General features: G+C 44.3%; 1 protein-coding gene across 1 annotated transcript; it reads right to left on the bottom strand.

The window, feature by feature from the left end:
• Positions 1-454: 454 nt before the first annotated feature.
• Positions 455-16,286, bottom strand: VPS18 (VPS18 core subunit of CORVET and HOPS complexes). The gene is made up of 5 exons (XM_075502721.1): positions 16,126-16,286; positions 10,778-10,919; positions 10,521-10,612; positions 7,912-9,782; positions 455-7,171 (listed from the first exon to the last, which is right to left on the bottom strand). Exons 1-5 carry the CDS (start codon positions 16,214-16,216, stop codon positions 6,443-6,445), a joined length of 2,925 nt encoding a protein of 974 aa, XP_075358836.1. The 5' UTR covers positions 16,217-16,286; the 3' UTR covers positions 455-6,442.
• Positions 16,287-25,187: the final 8,901 nt, after the last annotated feature.

Genomic DNA, 25,187 nt, shown 5'->3' with positions numbered 1-25,187 from the left:
GAATATTATTTTATTTAGATCAGCTATATATATTAATTTTATCTTGATAGCTACTATAAGAAAAACTGGACAACAGCTGTTTTGCTGGAACCATGTTAATTAGCCAAAGACCAACAACTTTTTACTACCCTTACCTTCACAGGCTCTTACCAAAGAATATGTATCTTGTTTATGTGGTGAAAAACATGCAGCAGCCATCAAAACCAGCCAGGGCAGCTGCTAATAATTGTCACGTAGAGACTGTAGAGGAAAGTCCTAATAAACTAATACAGCAGCCTTCGTGTTTCTCTTTCTCTGTGACATTCCTAATTCATCCAAAGGCATTGGCCCAATATACACACAGGAACAGAATTAGAGATCAAAACACACCAGATCTACTCTCAGAGAAAACCACGCTGTGCACCTGGTTTTTAATAAACGTAGGAAAAAGAAAATCTATAGACAGAAACAACTTTTTATGAACCCAGTTCCACAATAATCATTTATTTATTAGAAAATCTATTTAGTATATACACACAAAGAGATGAAAAAAGACTGTTGAATAACTGACCAATTGGAAAACACAGATGTCTGCTTAAGCGGAGTCCAGCAGCCTCCAAGTTCAGGCTGCGTTCCGAAGACCATGCCAAATGACCAGCACTTGGATTTCAATTGCACAAAGTGGAGAATACCTGCTTTTGGATACCAAACCAGTTGTTCAATCCTTTTCATATAAACCACCACCTACAATGAACCATTCAATATGGAGCATGAAATGAGGGGTAGGCTATGGTTCAGCTTCTCCTGAACACTTTCATTGCAAAAACCTCTACCAGTAGTATTCTCAGTTACAGTTGAAGCAAACAAACCACATGTTAAACAAAAAAAAGGCTAGATCAAATCCTCTTCTGAAGACAACCCAGCCTACAGCCAACATGGCAGCACAGCAGGAATATATGACCCCTGCAAAGTAGGAAAATGCCAAAATTACTTCCTGACACACATCAGGTACAGCCTGTACGCACCTTTATAAAACAAGGGTATTTATGTGGTGTTTGGAAGCATACGATGGAAATATCCGTGCAGTGAGACAGCCTGATGTACAAACACATCAGCTGTGCTTATTCCCACACCAACCAAGCTCTGCAGTTCAAGTGCTGAATTAAAACAGCTCTGCAACCATCATCATACGGGCTGTGAAGCACTCCAGCAAGTCTGAACCCAATACTGACTTGCTGCAAGTTGGAAACCGTCCTCCGCTGAGCTGCCCCACAATAACAAAGAGATTCTGTAGGATCAGTTATAGCTGTACTTGTAACCTCAGAGGGCTCCTGTAGCTTCCTTGTTCCTAAGCAACCAGTCTGACTCAAACAAGCTGCCTCCAATACCTCTGGCCATTACAGAGAGGAAATGCCTGAGCCCCTTTTTCTCTCCACCCCAACCAGTTTCAACAGGTAGATCTAACAAGTTTGTTTAATCTTTTTCCCCTCCTTCCACGTGAAAGCAGCTGCAGGCCAGGTTGCTTTAAAGCTTATACCCCAAATAAGTAGCCTGATGCCTTTCCATGAGATCTGGGAGTGAAAAAACCCAAACGCTGAGTTGAGGGGGAAGTATCACGAGGCTCCAAAATCACAGTAAGGGCACGGAGCTCAAATCCTAGAGGGCTCATAAGGTGCAAAGCCTGGACTGGGCATGATCAGAGACAGCAGATAGTTTAGGAGCTAAACCCACACACAACCCACTGCAAATTGAAGGCACTCCTGTAATGTTCCACTTTCAAGCCCTAACCTTTTCAATTTTACCAAAATTCCTATTCCAAAGGAAATAAGCTTTTTCTTCTTCAGCACCTCAGTGTGAAAAGTACAGATCCATCAAGATCACAGTTCCAGTGGGGAAGCTTCTCTGAAGTCAGATACATAAAGATCAGCCAAATTATTTTATAGAAACTGCCATTCCCTCTCCTTTCTAGGGAAGGGCGTCCCTTCCCCATGTACAAAAAGGATAGGAGATCCTGGCAAGCCTCTCTCTGCTCTGAGGATGCCATAAGCTTCTCTCATAAACACTACACATGCCACAGTTAATCACATGGTACTCCATATATTCTGGAGAAAAAGATTTAATCCATTTGAATAAAAATAATAATTAAAAAATCTAAAATTCTGTAAGTCTTGTATATTCCAAACCTCAAATTTCAGCTCAGCGCACTTGTTGCAAGGAAGAGGCCCATTTTCAGTCTTCTCACAGCTCAGTACAGGGTTGTTGGATGAAGTGACACAAGGAACAACAAACTTCCCAGCAATTCCCACTAGAAGCTAAGTATTTGCACTTGTAAACATAGACAGTCTATATGCTGACAGTGACAGAGCAGAAGTAAATGGGAACTAGCCATTCCAAGAACTGCATGCTAATACATGACTACAATCTGAGTCAAACTACATCATCTAATTTTGATGGAGTACAAGATGTTCCTACTCCCATTTGCCCCTTTATTGGGATTATGACCCCACCACTCAGAGGCAAAAGCAAACACACTAACTTCACTGTTCATGCAAGTCGGTGTCCAATATCATATTACAAACCCAGCTTTACTGGTGTTTTTAACAAAACACACTAGATGTGAACTCAGGCAACTAAGGAGCTGGCTCCCATTCACTTCTATCATCTCTGCTGCCGAGACAGGGTGAAGAGGAAGCAAGCAAAAATGGCGAGACCCGAGCCCACCAGATATTGCAACTCCAAGCCCAGGGATGGTCTCTCTACAGTTTAGTAAATCAGCTAGCTCTGTAGGAACTTACGCTGGAATGCAATTAAACAAAAGAGGACTGATACTCTTTGTTAACAGAGTAAATCCAGCTTTTGATATTCAAAACCTGGAAAACAGTGATCTGTGAACTGAAATTGCCTTTTAGAGACAATTTTTTTAGCATCTTTGCCTCCAATAACTACCTTACATGTCTGCCTCCACCCTCCCCCCTCAAAGGCACTGGGAACCTGCTTCAGTTCCTCACTGCTTTGTACCGTTCTTTCTCCTGCTACAGAACACCTTTAGCTTCTCTGCAGCAAACCTCAGTATTTAAACAGACAGCAATGACATCTAGTGGCTTGTTAAGAATCTGCCTTACTAAATTTCCAGCTCAGTCGTTTATTTGTAGAAAGTAGACAAAACACACAGCTTTCAGCGTTTCAATTACCTGCTCCCAACCACATAGACCAAAATTCTCTACAAACTCTTCCATAACACACCCTCACATTGTCTCCCCAACTCACAGCATTTCCCCAACCCCTTGCTTGAAGCCTAGGAGAGGCGAGGTAGTTTGCTTTAGGCCTTGCCTGCACAACTACATTTCTTCAGCGTAAATCTAGCTACAGGTATTTGTCCTGGTTAAATAGGGCTGGGGCTCCCACCCACCCTTTTGGTTATGCTGTTCTCTAGCTGCATTAAACTAAATGGTAGAGGTTATTCACACAGACAAGGACAAGGCCCAAGGCCACATCATTTCTAACAGCTGGTACACAGTTCATTCACAGCTAAAAAAAACGTACAAAGGACTGTGATTTCTAAAATGTAACTGTGCTGAAATTACAAGGAGAAAAGATAAAAATGCTATTCTGAAAGCAAAGAGGAAGAGATCTTGCAGATTAGATTTATGGGAGAACAGTAAGCAGTTCACTTCCCTCCACCCCCCCAAAAAACCCTCTTACCTTTTTCACTGAGTGATATTGTGAAATTGCCAAGAAGCACAGGTGAGTGGTTACTGAAACTTTTGAAGCATGTGACAATGTAAGGAAAGTTCAGAAGATATCTTTATGTAGCTTCCTGTACTACTGGCACTAGTCATCTAATCACTGCTGGAGTCTTTGCAGGCATTAACACTCTCCACAGCCTTGACAGCAAACGATCTAAAAGATTTTTTAGTTAACAATGGTGAGAAAGCATGAGATTTGTGGAATATGTATCTGGTGCACAAGCCTACAGCCCTCAGAGAATGTTGCGTACTAGTCATTAAAAAAAAAATACCTAGTTCTAGTTTTAACTGAGACATATTAATACCCAAGACTGGAATCAGTAGGTTCTTGAGGTGCCTTCTCCTACCACCCCATCTCAGGCAAAGACTTGAGGGTTTTTACTTATTTGCTATACCTCAGTTCCCACAGACACACACTTCTTCCAATATTATGGATGAGCAGATCTCCCTGGAATGGTCTATAAGCAAATAATATTGCTAGTCTTCAGAGCACAACAGAAACATTTAGTGATGCGACTGTTCTGTAGCACTAACAGGAAAAGAATGGAGGACTATAATAATTCTAATATACCAGGAAAGCATCCTGTAAAAACCCGAAAGTAAAGAGATGGAACAAGTATTAAGAACATCTCAAAGAAAGTAAGTAACTTGAAATTACTCCCTGCATCAGAATGAGCTGCTACTCATGTTTCTGCTAAAGGGCAGAAAAACAGCCACTTGCCTTTGACCAGAAACTGGTTTGGGTGGGAGGCTACTGTTGCTTTATAACGACATATACAACCTTAAATATCACACTGCTTACATGAAAAGATGATGATTCAGGAGCGGCCAGTTATAACAGGTTTAATGCTGAACTTCAAAAGACATCACATTTAGTTTTCATCACAAATTCTTCTGGCAGACCCATCGACTTACTCAAAGCAAAAGGCTATCCAGAGCCAAAGCAAACGACAGCGTGTGGGGTTTCTGAACCACTGCTTAATGGAACCACTGAAACAGTGGTTTCTGATAAGCCAGCAACAAACACTACCACGTGGTAATGAGACTGCCTATCCCATGGTTCCAACAATGAAAAGAGGACTTCAAAACCTCAGGTCTTCCTAGTGTCAGCTCTGGTTTTATTACTCATGTCATTTTACACAGATAAAATTCACTCATTCCAGGCTGAAGTTCCCAACAAAAGCACGGCTGTTCTTCTGGAGCTCTGAACAGTTATCAAAATTCTTAGGTCAGGTCCTTGAGGAAACCAATTTATGCTCCCTTTCAATGATGTGAAAACCCACTTCTACAATCCTATGAACAGGGTAAGTGACTAGCAGATTGAGAGAGATACTCAAGACAAGCACATACATTCATGTGAAAGAACTGAAGAGGTTTTTCAGAAGACAGTATTTTCTATTGCCTTAATTACAAGAATCATAATTTTTCATTTAGATCATTCCATTCTTCTGCCAATTACCACCTTTGCGATTCAGCCCCAAACAGCAGAACTTCATTAAAATTTTAGTTTCTTTAAAAATAAAACAAGGAACCCTCGCTAGATCGCTACAGAAAGTTTGTTCCTTCACCCACAATGTAGTGATCGCCACCTTCTGGGAAGCATTTTCCAAGTCAGAGCAATAGACAGAAGCATTGACCTGCAGCCATCTCCAGAAAGTATCAAATACTGTCAGAAGGGCAAAAGACTGCCTGGTCACAAGGTACTGGCTTCAAATGGCAAAGCAAATTTCACACCAACATAACTTTTCTGTAGTCTACCCTTGAGGGAACCTATAACTAGATCTCTAGTCTAGTGCTCAAGTGCAGCTTGAAGAGGACCACAGCAGGACAATACAAATGGACTGTGTTCCTGCTTGCAGAGTATCAGTTGAAACATTACTACTGCATGTATCAATTTTGGTTTGGGGTGAAGACAAAACCAAGACCCACTACACAAAGACAGTCATAGTAGAAATAGGATGGAGAGAGGGAGGAAGGGATGAACAGGCTAGGAAGTATTGCCAGAAACAAAGTGAAGAGTACCCAGAGAAAATCCAAATGTATGGGTTTGTCCATAAAGCTTGTGGGAAAGAATTATACACCTTGAATCGCAGGCAAATGACTTAGTGTATTATGAGACACTCCTGCTTGAGAATTATACACATTCTTATGTTACATTGTGTAGAAACATATTTGTGTGGCATGATGTTTACAAACACAAGAGCATTTGTCCTTTCATGTTCTTTCCATGTATGTGGTTAGAGACTCTCAGCAAAAAGGAAACAGAAGGCAATTCTAGCTTTGAAAGTGATGAATGAAGACTACCCTGCTTAGCGTTCTTCACTACCTTTCCCTTTAAGCTTGTCTTCACCAAAACAAATACCACACATCAGGGAAGACAAATCATAGGCTGTTCCCAATTCCTTCTGCACAACAAGGCACTCCATTAGCTTCACACTGAGAACCTCAGAAGAACTGCAAGCAGCAAACATCTGCTAAAAAATATTCCAGTAGGTTAGCTCTAACTGTTGTTCAAGTTCTTAGACAGCCATAGCTATATGTCCCCATTTTCAAGACAACTTCACTGTAACCCTGATAACAAGACCCCACTACTCTTTCCTTGGAGTTCCACAGAAGCCACTGTGTTCCTGCTTTTGGAGGTTATATTCCCACCACAGAAGCTTCAAAAGTTGTGAACAAAACCACTCTGGTGCATTGACAGTTGCAGATTTGGAAAACTACAGCCAGCTTTGCATCTCCTCTTCATACTTTTGGGGATCAATAAAAGGCTTGTCAATGGACCGGATCATCAGCTCACCACAGTACACACATTCAGCTGCCACAATGTCATCAATGTCAGCTTTGATCTGTTCCCGGCTCTGCTGCCCCTTCCCCAAGCTAGTGGTATCTGCGTCCTTGGGACGATGGTGGCTCTTGGAAGGCTGACTGGTAGCTGCCAGCTTCTTCTGAAGATCTTCAAGTTTTGCCTGCTTATAGGCAGGAAGGTTTGGGAAAACTGCTTGGAGGAGACAGTCATAGTGAAACATGTGACCACACAGGAAAAGGTAAAAAGGGCGGTTTAGAAGTGGAAAGTCACAAGCAGCACATTTTTCCTGAGGCTCCACAGAGCCATACTTATTTCTCATTTCCTGGATGTCCTCTCGAATTCTCTTGGCACTCTGTGTGGCTTCCTCCATCTCCCTTTTCAGCTCCTCAATGTGCTTGTTGTAGTCCTCCAGGGAGTTACAGATTGCCTCCTTGAAATGGTCAATAGTGACAAAGTCTGGAAAGAATGGCAGGACATCTTCAATCTTCAGTAGGGCACAGCTGGAGAGGCAGGCCATTGCCTTCTTGACATCCTTCTCTTCCTGAACAACATGGCGAGCAATCTTCAACCAGAGCTTCTTCCGGAGTTCCTCATCATCTTCAGGGAGATCTGCACAGGACTTGGCAAGATCAACATCCACCTAGAAGTTGCACAGACAACGAAACTGAGTTAAGCTTCCCTCTTTGTTTGTCCACCATTCAACTTCAAAGCCTGCTGTGCATTATAGGAGGCATTAATAGAAAACTGCTATTGCCATCTCGTTGCCTAGGGCTGCACTACTGACCTGCTCCTTGTTTACAAGTCAAACACCTCTCCTCTCCACCAGTATTACTCCCTGAAAATTTGCTTGCTACCCAGCAGAGAACAACAAAGCCCAGAACTACAATAAGGGCAAATCCATGTTACAGTATCTTTGCTGGCCACAAATTTCAGCAAAGACATAGCAATGCCAATAGAAAAAATTCCAACATCTCCCTGAAGGTCAGACTAAGCTGACAAAGGCATTCTTCTGTGATAATTATCACAGCTAGGAATAGGAAGTAATTAGAATCCTGAACAATAGCTATACAAGTCTTGCATTAATGCAGATATGTTAAAGGTATTTATGTTAGAGACTGAGCTTAAGACAGACAGTACTCCCCCTTGTACTTTCCATGCCCCTACCCTCAATTATGGCTTGTCACAGTCAGCTGTCTACTCAAAACAATTGTGAAAGCACAGAAGTATGTTAGCAGAGACAGGTCTTTCTTCCCAGACTTAGCTGCACAGCTCCTATACTGATGAGTCTGTCCAGTTCCTCTCAATGCTTGGTTGTTCAAGATAACTTGAACAAGCTACATTCCTATATATCATAGCATGCATGCACAGACACACACATACCTGTAAGGCGAGATCCACAGCCTCCTCATATAATTCCATCACTTTGTAAATATGGACACATGCATGGTGGTGCTGATGCTCGGCACACAGGCGCAATGCATACTTCAGGTCATAGTGGATCCTGTTTGGGTTGGTTCCTGCTTGCTCCAGGTATGATAGCAGCAAGTCCGGCCGACACAAAGCATAAAGAGACAACAGGTAGTTGTGAATGGCTTGCTGGGTTTCCTCCAACTGATAGACACAGAACTCCATATATCTAATGGCTTCATTGATCTGCTGGGTGCTGGCACTCTGGCTATAGTTAACAAGGGCTGGAATGAGGTTCCTGGCATCCAGTCTAGAGCCCATAGAAATCCAAGCATCAACTACCTTCTTGGGAATATGCTGGATGAGGACTGGAGAGAACTTATAGAACAGCTTCTCATCTCTGTGCCTGGACAGCACATTTAGAGCTTCATCATACTCATCATGCTGGCAGTGGTGAGCCACTACACGCTCGTAGTCCTGCATGATGACTGCAAAGTAGACCATGTGCTCTGTGTCCCCATGGCTTGCCAACAACTCATAAATAGATGCCCGGTTATTAAATAGACAGTCTTTGTTTTTGGGACTGCTCAGGAAAGTGCGAAACTTCTCTCGTGTATCCAAATAGAGATTTCGCTGTGAGGGATCTCCTTCCAATATACCTAGCCAGTTCAGGTACAGCTCTGTTAACCATGTGGTCAGCAGAGTTGTCTGTGTCTTCTCAGAAGGCTTTAGGCTACTTAGCTTCTTAATCAGAAACTCCATCAAGGCCTCTTCTTGCTTGGCTTCGATGAACTTAAGGGCAATTTCCTCAAAGTAGTTCTGGGTCAGTGCATAGCATTTGGCACTGTCTAGATACCTCTTGTTTTGGAAGCAGTGCTCTGCCTCTTTTGCCAGCACAATATCTAGGCACTCTGGACGGTCTTTACAATACTCTTTGGCTAAATCAAATTTGTTCATATTCATATACATTTTCCACACATCTCTAGATTCCCGCTGGACGTGGTAGCGGAACACTACTTTCTCAGTGTGGATCCATATCTGCTGGACTGTGGGATCTTTGATCATGCGTGTCAGTAAGCCAAACTTCTCCAGGAACAGATCTTGAAAAACAACCTGCCCATTCAGAGTGCATACAGCCTTCACCCGATCAGGCAGCAGCAACAGGAAGTGGAACTGGGTAAGTACAATGGATATTGGCTTGTTCACAGTTATGTCAATATCAGAAGGATAAACCCAGACCTGTTCATCACTTAAAATTGAATCAGGACGGCTATAATCCAATGTACCATATAAAACACCATTTCCCATCATCCAGGCAAAGGAGCGTGGGTTGGAGCGCAGTTTTGGAGTATAAAAGGCTATCTCACTAAAACCAAAGCTGGCCGGAAACTCCCGGAAGCTGGGCAAATGGTCAGCATGCATAGCAAATATGGAGCTGAAGCCTTGCTGCTCTGTCCCTTCAGGCACTTTGCCAACAAACTGGAAGAGTCTCTTTCGAGTGGTGGCTATAATAAAAAATTTCCCTTCTATCCCTCGTTCAATCTCCAAGCAGCAGACTGGGGCAGGTCCTGATTCCTCCTCCAGAGTGTAGACCTGTCGGAAGTACTGGTCAGGATTAGTGCTGAAGAGACTTCCCTCGCTGACAGAGATTTCAGCCTCATAGATCTGACCCTGGGCTGTCCCCACCAGGATAGGCCCAGTGTTGGTCTCTGAACCAAGAAATTTGTTCCAACCCACGCTTTCAATCAAGTGGCCTTTCCAGCGGGAGAGCGCTCGCACTTTCTGAACACTTCTGTTCAGGTAAAGGCATTCACTGGTGTTCAGAGCAATCAGGAGATGAGAGCCTGCCAAGAGGAGAGGGAAGGAGAAGGAGAGAACAAATTAAGACTGTGCCTAAGCAAGCCGAATTCCTGAGGCTTCTAATCCTCATATTTGATAAGCTCCGATATCAACATACTTAATCCAAGACTTTCCCAGGCATTCGTAGGAATGTGGGGGATTTCCATGCTGGATCAGAATGGTATTCCATATTTGCAAACTTAAATTACTAGTCCCAGATGCTTCAGCGAGAAGGTATTCTTCTGTTTCAATAAGTGTTCTAAGGACAAACAGTTCCCACATTTCTCTCCTATCCCTGGCAGTTGGTGACAGATATGAACATCTCTTTCCAAAATTTTTTTTTTTTTTTTTTTTTAAATCAGTCAAGGCTACCAGTGACTTGCAGATGTTTTACAGTCTTTTTTAAAAATTTAAAAAAATAAAACACAAACAGCACAGGGTGACTGCAAAGGCTTCCTTTTATTGGTTTCAGCAGCCTTGCTCAGAACAGCCTAATTGCATGTGTTCGTTTCAGAGAGTTCAAAAGCAACAACATGCACATAACAAGCCAGTGTTTTTCTAATAGCACAGGAGCAAATCAGTAGGCAGGGCCCCTGGGCAATGGAGTCCTGCCCACAGAAGAACCACCTGTTCTCCTTATTGACGGAACAGAAAAAGAATTCCTTCACCAGTGCTTGTTATGCACATTCAATTGCATCTGCTGCCAACCACTGTCTGTAAACATACGTAGCCCATTGTCTCACCTGTGTGGTCCAAAAACATCTTGTAGACTTTGGCTTCATCTTTGCGTCCCAGCTCTACCTGATTAGGTTCATCTGGCTTCCCAAGATCAATCCTGCAAAGAGAAACCATGAAAGCATGCTTCCAACAAAAGTTCACGTAGGTGTAATTGCTTACTGTTTTCTATATTGGGTTCATGGCTTCTTATCCACTTTGTAATTGTAAGCAACTTAAAAAAAAAGGCAGGAGAAAACAAGCTTCAGGTCTCTAGCAGCATTACCTGAGCAGGGTGTCTTTGCCAAGGCTCATACAGAGCTGGTTAGAGGAGACCACTAAGCTGTTAATTTTCTCTGGAGGAGCAAAATCAATCCTTTGCTTGTTAAATATTGGTGTTTCCTTCTCCAGTCGTGCATTCACATATCCTGGAGAAAGAACATGAACACTTAAAAACAAAACAAGACAGAAACCCACAACAACAACCACCCCACACTACATCAAAATCTAACCTAAAAGACTAGAAGGATCATCACCTGCTCCGAGTTTTACTGAAAAGGGAGCGTGCTCCATGGAGCATGAACACAGAGAGCAGCACTCATGTAGATACGTATAACAGGAAAGAAAAGTAGTCATACGCTTTACTGTCTTGTCACAGAACTGCAAACTTGTCACAAGCATTAACTTGAAAGCACACAGAATTCCAGGGGAAGCCACAAAACTGTCACATAAACTGCATAAAAAGCTGAAAATGAGAGTAGAATCACAAAGTAATTTGTTTTCCTTGGTTGACAGTTTATTTGTTCAAGACAGGAAAGAATGGCTGGTATTACATAAGACACAAAAAGGGTTCTGGTTTGACACTCCCATACAAGCTACCCAAGAGACCACTGCGGCATTAATTGAAATATATTTCTCTCTTATTCCATGTTGGAATTGAATGAGCTACCATACTTGACATCTATCATTCACAAGCCAAAGCTATTTTTAAAGCCATGTTGGGTTTTTTTTGTATCCACATAGCAGACTTCATCATAGAGAGAAGTCTGTTGGATTATTTGTTACAGGGAACACAGCTGGAGGTCACAATGATGCTTTTACCGTAACACTGTTTTACCTACCATAACACTATCCTAATTGCAACTTTCCAGTTGTTGCTGGAAGGCATGCGAACTACTTATTAGAGCCAAAACAATAACCAAGACCTGGTGATTGCTGAATCAATGCTCCAATCTTGACATAAATTGCTTCCTGAGCCAAAACCCTTTCAGACTGGCTTACTGTTTCATGGCAAATCCCAAGATGGAGTCAGACTAACCTAATCCTCAGATCCTTTTGAAAACCATGCCTGAATTCTAAGAAATGCCCAGTTAAGGTTAGAGTTAAGGGTTGAAATTTGACAAGACATGGCCACCTTACAGCACACAAGTTGCGTTTTAAGCCCAACCAAGCAAATCTGACAAATCAATGAACTGAAAACAGGAGTGTGCACAACCACAGCAAGTTAGCTCATGTGACTAAGTAAATATTCAGCTAGTCAGTTTAGTCCCAACCAGCTTGGGAAATGTGGCATCCATAGGAAGGCATGTTGAGGGATTACTTATGAAGGAGATCTAGGTGGGAAAGGCAAAGAATGGAGAAGTAAGGTCTGACTTGAGGGAAGTGACATACTTCTGCAGAAATATGTTAATAAATAAATAAATAAAACTTAGAAATCTATTGCTTTAAAAACCTCTTATGATCTTCAGTGCAGATGGGCAAAGCACAAGATGCAGTTCAAACTCTAAGACTCGTTCCTTTGGCTATGACAAAGGCAAAAGCCCAGCCATAGGCAAGCAGTCAACAAACTGAAACCTTTAAGACAGGTGAACTTGTAACACCATGTGGCAGCACAGAGAAGCAGCATGACAGATTTAGCTTTCATTGAAGATGGGTAGACCTCTGCACCCAAAAACATGGGACTTGCAGAGACCATGCCATTCTATTCCTAAATGAGGACAGCGCTCTTTGTGGTCTTCCTATGAGGAAGCAAAAAACTACAAAAGAGCTCAGATATGCCAGTGACTGCAAAATAAGAAGGCATTCATATAAAACCAAAACAAGCGACGATACTCATTAGCAAAATCCTGGAACATATGTGCATCCACAAATAGATCTTATCACAAAGTTTCATCCGTATGTGTCCCATGAGACAAGTTTTCCCAGTGACTGAATTTCCGATAAGCACAAAGTCTTACATAACCCTCTGACAAAGAAAACAGCAGAGGATCTCACTCTGACCACACTACCTCAAGCTAGAAAGCAAGACAGATTGATACATTGCTAGGTTAACCCATCTGCTTCACTCCATGTGCGACTGAAGGATTTCTAAAGCAAGCAGATCCATGCAGCAGTTAGCCTGGACAGGAAGACTGAAAACAAAAATAGCTAAGAGTTAAGGCCATTCATGGCCAAAGTAGCTAACTAGGAAGATGTAAACTTAAAGAAAAAAGAAACCTGGGATTGTATCTCAGAGGAAACAGATTGCTTCCACTCTAAAGAGCATAGGCCTGACACTCTCTAGACTGGGACTAACAGCACCATTTCAAAGCACACTCAATACCTATAACCTCCCCCAAATTATGCTGAAAGACTCTAATTTCAGCCATGTTGCTATTGACAAGGCCAGTGTAGTAGCAAAAAGCAGCCTGCTAACACTACAAATCCTTTAATTGCCTATTCTACCAATGTCTTCTCTCTGCCTCTGCCTCAACACTAGACCAGCTGCGGGATCTTTAAAGGATTCTTGTTTTAGAGGAAAGATGCACATGCAGGAACAGACAAAGCAACCACAATCTGAGTAGGCAGCCTTTTTTGCTCAGCACGTTTTTTTTCTTACACATTGATCCACATGTTAAACATTACCCACTTATGCAAATGTGCGTTCCTTCCAGTTCTTTCCAGTTAAGCAAAAGAGATGTTCTTCATTTCAGATTAAGGAGCTACAATGCCACGGCTTAAAATTGCTGGTATGAGCTGCGGTTCAAAACATGCAGACAAAACTCCCAACCTGCAGATTCACATGATGTCACAGCTAACCAAAAAATATAAACACATATTTATACATCTAAAAAGGAAGGGTTACTCTGATGGGAAAAATGCACATACCAATGGATCGCCAAGTCACATTCATTCAGGCAATCTTTAATTTTTTTCAGATTGCCACCAGGCAAAACAAGGCTGACTGAGACAGCAAGGAAACCCAAACACAGGAAGGAAAGGGAGCAACTAGCACCTATACACAGGTAAGGGTTTTGAGTTGTGGTGAGTTTGGTTTTTTTTATTCAGTCATAGTTCAAGCCAGGGGATTGGATTCCAGCATTCTGGACTCTTTAGGACTGTATCAATTACGATTATAACAACTGTAGGATCATCATCACTAACATGAGGATTTTAGCTAGCGTCCATAACAGGAGAAGGATGCACTTCTTTAGCTTACACTTCTCCATACAAAGGAGATGTCTATTTTATAACATGCATTCCCTTCAAACAGTCTCTCCTTCATCCTGACCCCAATGTCACTCTTCTGTTCAGGCGAGATTCTACTGCAGCATTTCCCACCCTGATTTCTGAGCAAATCTGCATTATTCCTTAAAGCTTTTAAACTGTTCAAAGATCTAAGCTCACCAACATCAGTCACATCTAGTGGGTCAAAGTAGGTCTTTTCATGCTGGAACTGCAGTACTTCAAGTTTACACTGCAGCAGTACTTTAGATTGGCAACAGTCACTGCTTGGTTACCTACAACTTTGAGAAACAGCAGCTGCAGTTTAACAAGCACAGGGAACAACTAACTGAAACAGAGGAATAAGTTTCAGCATCTTCCAAAATTTCCAACCTAACCTTTAGGACTGCTTTCAGGAAGTTAACTATTTACTTGCATCTTTTTCCAAAATCAATTTGCTTAAACTTCAGACTGCCCACAACTTCTACCAGCCCATGTTTTGTTCAACATCACCAGTGCAGTCTGATTTAAGAATAACTAAAATCCTGATTAGGCTGTGCCTTTGCAATTAAGCAGTTTCCAAAACTTCCTTTGCCAACATCAATTGTCAGCAAACAGGCAGATTTCTCAACTGTAAGACAGCCATGACTGAAGACAGTGTTGCAGCAGTCAAGAAGAAAAGCTGAGTCCTTGAAAATTTATTTTCAGTAACACAGCTGGTCCCAACACTGTTTTGCACAACACCTATTCAGGACACTTACTCTTTATCTAACATTACACAACAAAATAACTATGCATGTTAAAACAAACACAGGGAACATATCTACTTCATTACCTAGACTCAGAGTAATTCTGTCTGTGTATTTATACTCAATAATATACATAGTATGACACAATTCATCAATTCTTACCACATATATAAATGTCACAACCTAGTTTCCCCAAAGGTTAACAGTGGGCAACACTATATGACGAAAAGACTTGAAAGAATGTGTCCGTGCATTTCCAAACTTGTAACTCAAAAATGCCAGCTCTGCATAGCAGCTGGTACTACCACAACAATACCAGGTAGAACAGAATCCTCTCATAACCTGCATTTCCCTGCCACACTCAATAAAATGTTGTGAGGTGGCATCTAACAGGGAACCGTTATTGAACCTAATAAACCTTGAATTTATCATGGCATATACCTGCCATTTGTTTGCTTTCTCTCGCGTGAAAGAAACAACTGACTGGTCACCACACTGTTACTTTACATTGACTGCACACCTCCCTGCATAGTGCAGCATACCAAAGATTCACAGACCTTGACAGAAAAGTTTAATAGTGATATAGATTGCTTTCTTGGTAATCTTCTTCAGCAGTAACCTTGCCATCATGTAGTCAGCCTAAGGGAAACACTCCAAACAATGAAGCCTTTGGTAAACTGCCCCTGGGTTAGGAAACTAACCCCATGCAGGTACAACTGTGCACGCAGCCAGAATACTGTGGCTGTAACAGCTGGGTTCTTCAGAGAGGAGGGAGGGGGAAAAAAAAAAAAAAAGAAGAAAGCAAGCTGATGAGATGATCTCAGACAGATACCACAGCTCTGAACTGAAGAGCGCTGAGGTGTGGTTATAATTTGTGACTACGAAGGCATGCCGCTTCATGTACACGTGTTTTCACCACACACCACTTCACGGCACAGGGGGGGTATGGCCTGATGAAGCCCTCCCACAGATAAGCAGCACCTCAGTTTTGCTAAGATGACCTGCATCACCCCTGAGCTTCATCAGGAATCGAGCGACCCCTGCATGAAAACATTTCACACAGAAAATAATGGAAAAGCAAATCGCAGCTGAATGTTATGCCACATGCACAGCGACACACCTTTTACTGGAAGCATTCCCCACAGCCTGACGTGCCCTACTCCCCCCCCGCCTAATGAGCTGCCACCTCGCCTCCCCCCTCCCAGCAGGAAAACCCGCAGCGGTGCTCCCCGCACACTCGAGGCCCCGCCGAGGGGCTAACGGTGGGAGCAGGCCTCCAGCCGGCGGGACACCGGCCTAGTCCTCCACTGGGGGGGATACGACGTGCCCAGGGCCTGGATGTAACCACAGCGCCGCGCTGCCCCGGGGGCTGGCCCGGGCACCGCCGCTGCCGCGCACCTACCGGAGTGCGGGATGCCCACGCTGGCGCGGCTCTGCTGCACGGAGGCGGAGCGGTAGAGGGAATCTTCGTACTCGTCCAGGATGGAGGCCATGGCCGCCAACGGCCCCCGGCACCCCAGACCCGCGCCGGCCGCTTCCGCCAACGCTCAGCTGACCCGCGTCACGTGGCCGCCTGGCGGCGCACTGCGCCTGCGCCGCGGCCCCGCCTCGCTCCCCCAGGCGCGTGGGGCGGGAGCCTCCTTGAGGGAAAGGGTTCCCCCCCCTCAAAATGGCGGCGGGAGGGAGTCTCGTCACGGCTTCGCGGTTGTTAGTTACCGCCTCTAGTCGCAGCCCGCACCTTCGTGTCCCTAATAATACCTTCAAGATGGCTAATCGGCCTGTACGCGTGTTTCCAGATCTTGGGGTGCAGGCAGACACAGCAAGGCTTGCAGGCCCTGCGCACCCGTGCAGTGCCCGCGGCTTCTACTCGCTGCCATCTGGTCGTGTGCAGCCATGTGCATGATAAATCACCTGATGAGTGCATCAGCGTGCTTTACTGGGATCACTTAGTTGTGATGGTACTGCAAACAGTATTTTCTAGTGATTCTACTGATTGCAACCAAGAATTGGCTGTTTTTAAACACTCCTGTAAAGACTCCCATGCTGTGACTCTTCTGTAGCAGTGAGTGGTAAATCTTGGCTTTATTGCTAAAATAATGATTGTGGCACAGCATATGGGGATCCAGCGTAAGGCTGTCCTTGAACTCTGTTAGATTGGCTCTGCAAGTTTATCCCAGCTTTCTAGACAGCATGTTGGACCCAGCTCCTGTATCACTAAATGGTACTTAAGAGCTGGGTTTTCTTTTGTTATGATTATGCCAACAATTGCTATTTACAGCTTTACCCTCTAGATTAAACTAGCTGAATTTATAACAGCAGCATTAACAAAAAGACTAATCTCTTATACAACACTTTTGGGTTTCATCATCTATAAAATGAATACAGATGTACATGTGTATACTGTATGTATATGAGATACTGTCTATTATAGGTAATCTTCACAACACTCCAGAAGGAAGAGGGAAATATTGTCGTACAGGGTACAGGACAGTTTGCAACACAGAGAGATCCATTACAAGATAGAGGAGGTCTTCCCAAACTTAGCTTGCACATCAGGTGACAGTGAGGCACCACCAGGAGCAGTGGCATGTGGTTGGCTTTGCACAAACAAGGAAGTTACATCTCCTTTTTCTCTGCCATACTGGACACCTTGCCATAAACTAGGGCTCCGGTCTGCGTCGCTCAGCCTCAGGCCTTCTCCCCAGCGCTGAGCCAGATATGCAGGTCCCACGCTAGCTGGGTTCCTGGAGGCTCCCATGGCACGCCTCCGTGGGGTCACCTCTGCCTGCTTTGCTAAAAACATAAGATGGCTCTTCCTGACTCAGCCTGCCTGCAAGCGCTGGCAGGAGCCAAGAGCCCGCTCCAGCCTCTGCTGTCTACCCTCTTTATGTGGCAGCTCTGAGCCAAAACAACAAAACCACATTCCTTTGCTCTCCAATCATCCTGATCATCATAAACAGCAACTGTTCTCTTTCAGCTTCTCAAAGGTACACACAAATTACATTAGGTTTAGGGTAATGAGGTAGGAAGGGACTTCTTGGACTATCAGATCCATTCTCCCACTCTTGTAGATACCACATCATATAGTCCTTTCTCTATTCCTATCAAGCTCTGTCTGAGAGCGTGGGTATTTTTTCCCCTGACTGCTCCAGCTCGTACCTGTTCCAGATGCTGATTACTCTCATGATTTCAAGCTCCCATTTCCAGTCTAATGTAAGCTGTAGCTAGTCTGAATCCATTTGTTCTTGTTCAAACACTGTCCTTTAGTGTAAAGGACATTTTAGGGCATTAATTTCCTTTGCAAAAATCATCACCAATCATAGCCTTCATTCAGATGTACCAAATCCAGGATTTACCAACCCAAGAAGTTCTTGCCTTTCTCCTCTTAAAAACAGGAGGCAATTAGTTTCCTGGAGTATATGAGTAGTTTTTCTCTGCATCGGTTGCAGCTTCAGCTCATGTTTATCTAAAAGGAGTGAGCATAGTTTGACCCCTCATTTCAGATGAGGTCTCTCCCTGTTGCCTTCAACAATTATGCTTATACTTTTTCTCTTAGTCACATTTTTAGCAGTAGAAGACTGAAAGGTTATTTGGTAAGGGGGAAATAAACTCTCAAAACATATCTGGAAATTAGGCTAAATTGAAATTTGTGCACAAATTTCTCAGTGTCCAGCTCTGTGAAGTGTTTCCATTCAAAGTCTAGATCAGGACATATCTTTATAATCTTTTTTCTCTTGGTCAGGTCCAGAAATGGAAGAGATTTTCTTTCTCATTCTGGCAGATATTATTGCCAGTTAGGACTGATACCTCATGAGAAACCTTTGTTTGATTTTAGTGTGGTTAAATTGGAAGCCAGATCCTCACCTTATTTGGAAATGAAACATCAGTCTTAAAGCTAATCCAGGCCCACAAGCCTGCTCTGTCCATCTGCACTATCATCTGCTATGACTATTTAATTTACAAACATGTGCAATAATTATATCCCAGTGCTGCATTCACAGATTTCATGTTCTGAAAAGAAGGGAAGAGCAAGGGTTGGAGGCAAAAGATTTATCAGCTCTTTGATTCACCAGGAGCGCATGGAGAATCAGATGATTACATTTTGTGTCTAGTAGTGGTATAAGTCTCTAAGAGGGACTTGTGGGAAAGAATTAAGAGGAGCGATTTCGGCGATGGGTTTGGATTGGAAACCTGAATTTTGGTCTTATTTTTGCATGGCTGTGATCACACTCGCAGTAATGTTGGCTTAAACAGTTAGCGTTTTCTCCAGGCTATTGACACAGCTATTGACATGTAGATGCTGTATGACATGTTAATCTCTTCAGCTGCCTTGAGGAACAGATTCTAGATAATGGCATTAACAAACATATATGGTGTCCAAGGTCCGGATTCCCAGCAGATTAAGCCTGTCTAAAACTGGGCTTCCACAGCACTGTGTCTCTGTCGCTCCTGGCTGCCTGGTCCAGACCATACTTCATGCCAGTATTAGTGCATGTATGATTGCAGAGTGAGCCAGTTCATTGCCCTGCAGCAGATGACTGTGTGATCCATGATCTAAACACGAGTGCTGGTGCAGAAGAGAGGGCAGGAAGATGTGGCTGTGGGAAGAGGGAAGGGCAGAACAAGGCAGCTCAGATTTAAATGACTTGAACTGCCCCTGAGATAACCTAGCGACACAATTATAATTTGAATTAAACCCTGGACTTCCTCACATATTTCCACTACAGACGTGGTACTGATCATCACTCCACCTCACTGTCTGTAGAATATTCCTTCACTGTGATCAACATAAAAAATACACTGCGTTCATAAAAGCCATAGGCAAATAGGTGTATTTTCCCAAACGCAACAGCCTCCGTAAAATACCAACAAAGATGTAACATACAGCCAGGCTCTCAGACTCCCTGCAGATACCTGTGTCCCCCACCCAATCAAGAGACCGTCTCCCAAGAGTGACACTTTCCCAGTGACACAGACAGTGTCTTTGAGTGACCACTTTAATTCTATGTACAGATTTACTACAGTAAAAGAAAGTGCCGGGGCTGTGTACCTATGTGTATCACAGTTACCCATGAGAACCTGAACTGGAACCTATATGAGAAGCCATACAACAATTACAATTTACACTGGAAGAGATCAAAGCTCAAAATGAGTTTGCCAGAGCCCACCTCCTAACCATTAACCAACCTCCCAGGCTCTCCAAACTCCTTGTCAGAAGCAGACTTCCTGCAGACCAGCAAACACTGGGTGGAATCATATTATGCCAGAGCAGCAATCGCAGACCTGCTTCCCACAGCACCTCTGACACCTTAAGAAGTTTTCCCGCAAGTGGACTATCAAGATCTGTTAATGCTACATGTGCACTCCACAGCATGCTGCCCTTCAGTAAGCACACCGAGTGCCCTCATGGAAACTCAACAGGCGTAACCTGTCAGTCCTAGAATGAGCATACGAACACCAGAGAGAAAGGACAGAAACATGCTTTTACAGTGAGAAAACCTTTTTCCCATCACCAGCACCCTGTGGCTAATCCCTCAGTTCCGATCCTCAAGGAAGATCTGTAAATGATAAGCTTGAGAACTGAAACTGGTAACTCGGCAGAGACAGTGGTCTTACAGCATTTTATGGTTTTCCTAGCGATCCCTCTTCAACCCAGCCCCTCACTGTTCGGTGTTAACTGCCTGCCTTTCCGTGTTTCACATGGGGGATATGAACCTTATCACCTTCCTCTTGCTAATTGTCTCACCCCTTCCAGTTAAGTGTTAACTCCTCTTTTCGCATAAAGTGTGTAAGCAATCGACATAATTAAATTAAGCTCAGAGCATTGTCTCCCAACCTATCCTTAGTCTGAAGTTTGCTGTTTCTGTTTCAGATTTAAAGAAAGGGCTTTGAGTGCCTTAAACCTTGCCCACTTTTTCACATTTATCAGTTGATTTATTAAAAGATGTACTTTCTCCAGCAGATGGCAACATATTTCTAAATTATTTATAGAACTTCTGAGAGGTAGGACTCGTTCTGTGCAAGTTGTCTGAGATGAATTTGTCTTTGAGAAAGGGGTTGAGTACAATATAGGTGCTTATCTTTCCTTGGAACATTTAAGAAAATATTTTTGAAGCTAGTAGCATTGTCATTTCATTTAAATTTAGTATTCTGCAATCTTAAAATGTAGTATAATACTGTTGTTGTAGCTCTTTGCCTCCGCATTTAACTAGAGTGGCAGTGAACAGATGAACCAGAACATCTCTGTGCATCCCCCTGGCATTGCTTTTATTTCCAAGGAGCAATAAAGTAGTTCAGAGGCCAGGATAGCAGGAGCTGTATTCTCACGTTGTTTCTCTACTTTTTTGATTTTCCTAAAAGGCATTTCAAAATCACACATCTCCAGTGCACACTGGAAATACCCATTAGCTGCTATAGAATCGTAAAGTATTTTTATTGCTGTGGACTCAGAAACTATGGAGCTCCTACCAATCAAGAGCTCTATAGGGAAAGCAAATATTAGGACCTTTATTCCTTTGATTTCAGCTGTAGTAATTTTTCTGTGAATAGCTGAAGCCTGATTTTCCACTGACTTGAGCGTTGTGGCTATTTCTGCCTCTGCAAGGTTGATAGAAAATGATATGAAGAAGCATTTGACATCACTTCCTGCAGGTTGCAGTGACTAGATGAGGTAGACCACAAGGGAAAACCAGACTCAGGCTCTTGTCTTCACCCTTTTGTCTGTCACTTCTTTTAAGTGGTAATTACGCTTGATTTTTCCCAGGGAGGATGCACACTCAGGTGCATGACAAAACGCCGGTGACTCAGCACTGGTTGTCTCATTGCTTGCGATTATGAAGGCGACTGGCCAGGCAGTGGCTGTATCTTGCCTTCTTCAGAGTATCTCTTGGCATCACGGGATCCAGTTTGCTCTCGCACCTGCACTCCAGTTTAGCCCCTCGCTCATCTAGATCCCCACCCACCTGCCCCGGTGCACGCTGGCGTTGTCGTTGTCGCCTGTTCTCGTCATCCCCCCGTTTCTCATTGTTTTGTGTTTCCTCACACCTAGCACTGTGAAAGGATTCAGAAATGTGATCCAAGGGCATCGTTTGCAAAGGGAGTGTACTGACATACACAGCCCACTTGTGCAAACACAGGTAAAGCTGAAGGCCAGGTTTGCTCACTACCGTGTTAAGAGCGGCCAATAAATTTTTCTCTCTCCCTTGGTAAGAAGGGAGCTCTGCTATTTTTAAAACTGAGGTCTGCCAACTCCCACAACATGCAGTGCTTTTTCTGAAGCAATGCGAGTAGTTGGGTAGGCTTTGCAGAAGACTATAATAGCGGCTCCTACTCTGTGACTTTCAGGCAAATTGGTCTGTGGCCACACATAATTATGAAGTTACAAACGAGATCAGCCAGAGAGGCAGAATATGGTGTTGTCGGAGGTGCAGTATTGCTCAGGAGGCAGTGAAAGTCAGGACTACTAGCTGCAAAAAATCCCAGCATCACAATTTCCCAATATTGTAATACTGCATTTCAGAGGGGAGATTATAGGGAGTGGTTGAGCTGATCCATAGCTTTGCCCCTGCTGCAAGAGACAAGCCCTAGTTTCCTCCTCATCCACATTGGCTTGGTTATTGTTTTTAACTTAGTCCATAGATGGACTTCTGCTACAGCTCCACTGAGAAAGGTGGCTATAATTAATAGAAACGGGCAGAAAAGGAATTGTCTTCCTCTAAATAACTGTGCTTTTTTAATAATAAGACTTTGTACAGATGTATAAAGTTTGTTCAGTAGTGACGCACACTGCCTAAATATATAAATTGAATTTCCACTGTAAATCACTGTGTACTCTAATGGAGCAGCTTTTCTGCTTAATTTTAGAAGCTACAGATGATAGTGCAGCCCAGCTGGATAACGGCTGAACGCTAACAGTACCTGAAATCTGTATTTGGTCTGCCTGAAAAGAGTTTGATCTCCTGCACTTAATTCCCAGTGGATGGGAATTCACATCATGAGGAATACCGTCGTAATTGGTACTAATTATAATTCCTGGGAGAGAGGCCAAACATAGCCTTGCAGACTGTGTATTTCTCACTCAGCCAGAGAGCTGATCTTGGCAGAGGAGCACATCAGGGAGGCAGCATGCAACGGGGCTCTCCTGCTGTACCTGCTACGTGTGCAGAGCCTGTCCCCATGGCTGTCGGTTCAGCAGCTCATAGGAACGGGACAGACTTTCACTGCAGAAAACAAAACTGTACAAAAATTATTGCCAAACCAAAATGCCTGACTCCTCGCTGTGTTGTGAACCTTCTGTTAGCTGTCAGGAGCAAGGCAAGACCTGCGAAAAAACCGTGGGAGCTGCCCTGTTTGTTTGCTTAATCGCTTAGTTTAAATATAGATTAAAAATCACTTAAGCTCATCCACCAGTTAAGTGTGTGTCAACCAACAGCTGTCAGAAACTGCAAGGGAATATTCACGGAAGGAAGAGATTTTAGGAAAGGAACGACAGAAAAATGGATTCAATCCTTGGAGTGGGGTAACAGTTTATCTTCTTAAGGGACAGCCATTCCGATGTAAACAGCATATAGGAAACAAGAGCTGCCAGCTTCTCTTCATCTCTTTCTCCCGCTACTGCTAACACTTGCTAACAGTGAATAATTTGGTGAATAATCCCTCATTTACATTCATTTCTTCCGATTAAATGGAAATGTCATAGTTCACAGAATGTCAGCCTGTGCCTGAAATGCACTGAAAAACCTCTGCAAGATCCTCACTCACTGTGCTGCCTGCCCTGGCTGTGGTGTAGCGTGTCCTTGCTGGTCCCGTCAGAGGTACAGCCACACCTCACACATTACGGAGTATCGCCTGTCCCAGCGCTTTCTGGCTCTTCTGGCACAGTTCAGCTGTCACCTAGCTCTGAACTAACACTGAAGAGCGTGGCACTGGAAAAAGCCGACCTAATGCAAGCCAGTCACTTGAACTAGGAGCCACTCGCTGTAGCAAGACTATCTGGCACACGTTTTAGCAGCAGCCTAGTTTATAATACCATCCCCATTTTTTGTAGCTATAGAAATTTAAGGTTGTGGTAGTAAAAACATAGAAGAGGTTGATTAAAGCAAACTGCTAGAGAAAACTGCAGGGAGGAAGCCGCCTTGCTCTTCCCAGGAAGCTCGTGGGCTATCTCCAAAGAGTGGGCATGCTTTGTCCAGCCAAGACTCTTCAACCTGAGGGGCTGCAGTGCTTGTGACCTGTCAACCATGGGGAAAAGCATTTTAGACTGCGCCTGACTTAAAGATGTCTTCTCAAGTTTAGCATTAATATAGGTGAAACACCTGGGTACCTTCTCAGTGTGGATACAAACCACAGTGAGACACAAGCTCAGGAACTGCTAATCAACGGCTCCTTGCAGCACAGGTCTCCCTTGCTGAGAGCACAATGAAGGACATCATGTCACTAAATTGGTGGCATTCATCGACAGCCCAAGTTCAGCTCCTCCATTAGGAAACAGCTCCACTTTCAAAGCTGGTGTTGCAATACTAGGTATTGCATGCATTAGTACTTTCCCTCCAGGGTTTTCAGTCACTTGGTGGTGTTACACTGGGGTGCAGTGGTTGCTGCGATAGTGTGGCCACATCTCTCCTTTCAAGTGGTGTGCTCCCACTCTTCTGTTTGTTTAGTCGCACTTCTTTAGACAGTGAGCTCCCCAGGGCAGGGATGGAGCCATCTTCTCAGCTGCCAAGGGCACAGCACAGTGTGTGAGCTACCGGAGGTGAATATGAAAAAAGGCAGTAGACTGGGAACCCCTGTGCATGTCCATGCAGCTGGGAAAATACACTCTGTGGCTTTTGCCAGCATGTAGCAACAGCTCAGCTGGGTCAGAGGACCTCCGTAATGGCAATCGCATACTTAACAAATGCGATGTATTTCTGTCATTTGTTTCCTATTGTCCCTCGCGATATTGACCAGCACTGTTGATTTCATTCCCCTCATGCCAGAAATCGCAGGTGCTCCAGGTGGGGCTGCCGCGCAGTGGAAATGAAGGCATCAGCGCTGCTTCTTTTGAAAAGAACGGAGGGGGACGCGGCACAGGGGGCACCGGGGCTTTCCGGTGTGTGCAGAACACGCAGGACGGCGTGGCACCTGCCGAAGTCCCGAGAGCAAGCGCTGCCCGGGGGCCATGGCGGCGCGGGGGGGATGCGGCCCCGGGGCTCTGGCCCCGCGGGGCGGCGGCGGGAGGAGGTGGCCGGGCCGGGCCGGGCCGCCCTCCCGGCGGGGCGGGCCGGGGCGGGACTAGGGAAATGGGGGCCGGTTTTGGGCGCAGGGCGGCGGGTGTAGCGATGAGGAGCGGTGCTAGGCGGGCCGGAGAGGCGGCCCCGCACGGCAGCGCGCAGCCCCGACAGCAGCCCGCCCGCCCGGGCATGGCAGCGGCCCCGCCGCGCCGCTCCCCGCGCTGAGCCCCGCCGAGCCCCCGGTGCCGGTGCC

The sequence above is a fragment of the Mycteria americana genome, chromosome 5 (assembly GCF_035582795.1).
Source record: "Mycteria americana isolate JAX WOST 10 ecotype Jacksonville Zoo and Gardens chromosome 5, USCA_MyAme_1.0, whole genome shotgun sequence".
Taxonomy (NCBI): domain Eukaryota; kingdom Metazoa; phylum Chordata; class Aves; order Ciconiiformes; family Ciconiidae; genus Mycteria; species Mycteria americana.
Note: the sequence above shows the minus strand (reverse complement) of the source record. Positions and strands in the feature narration are given on the sequence as shown.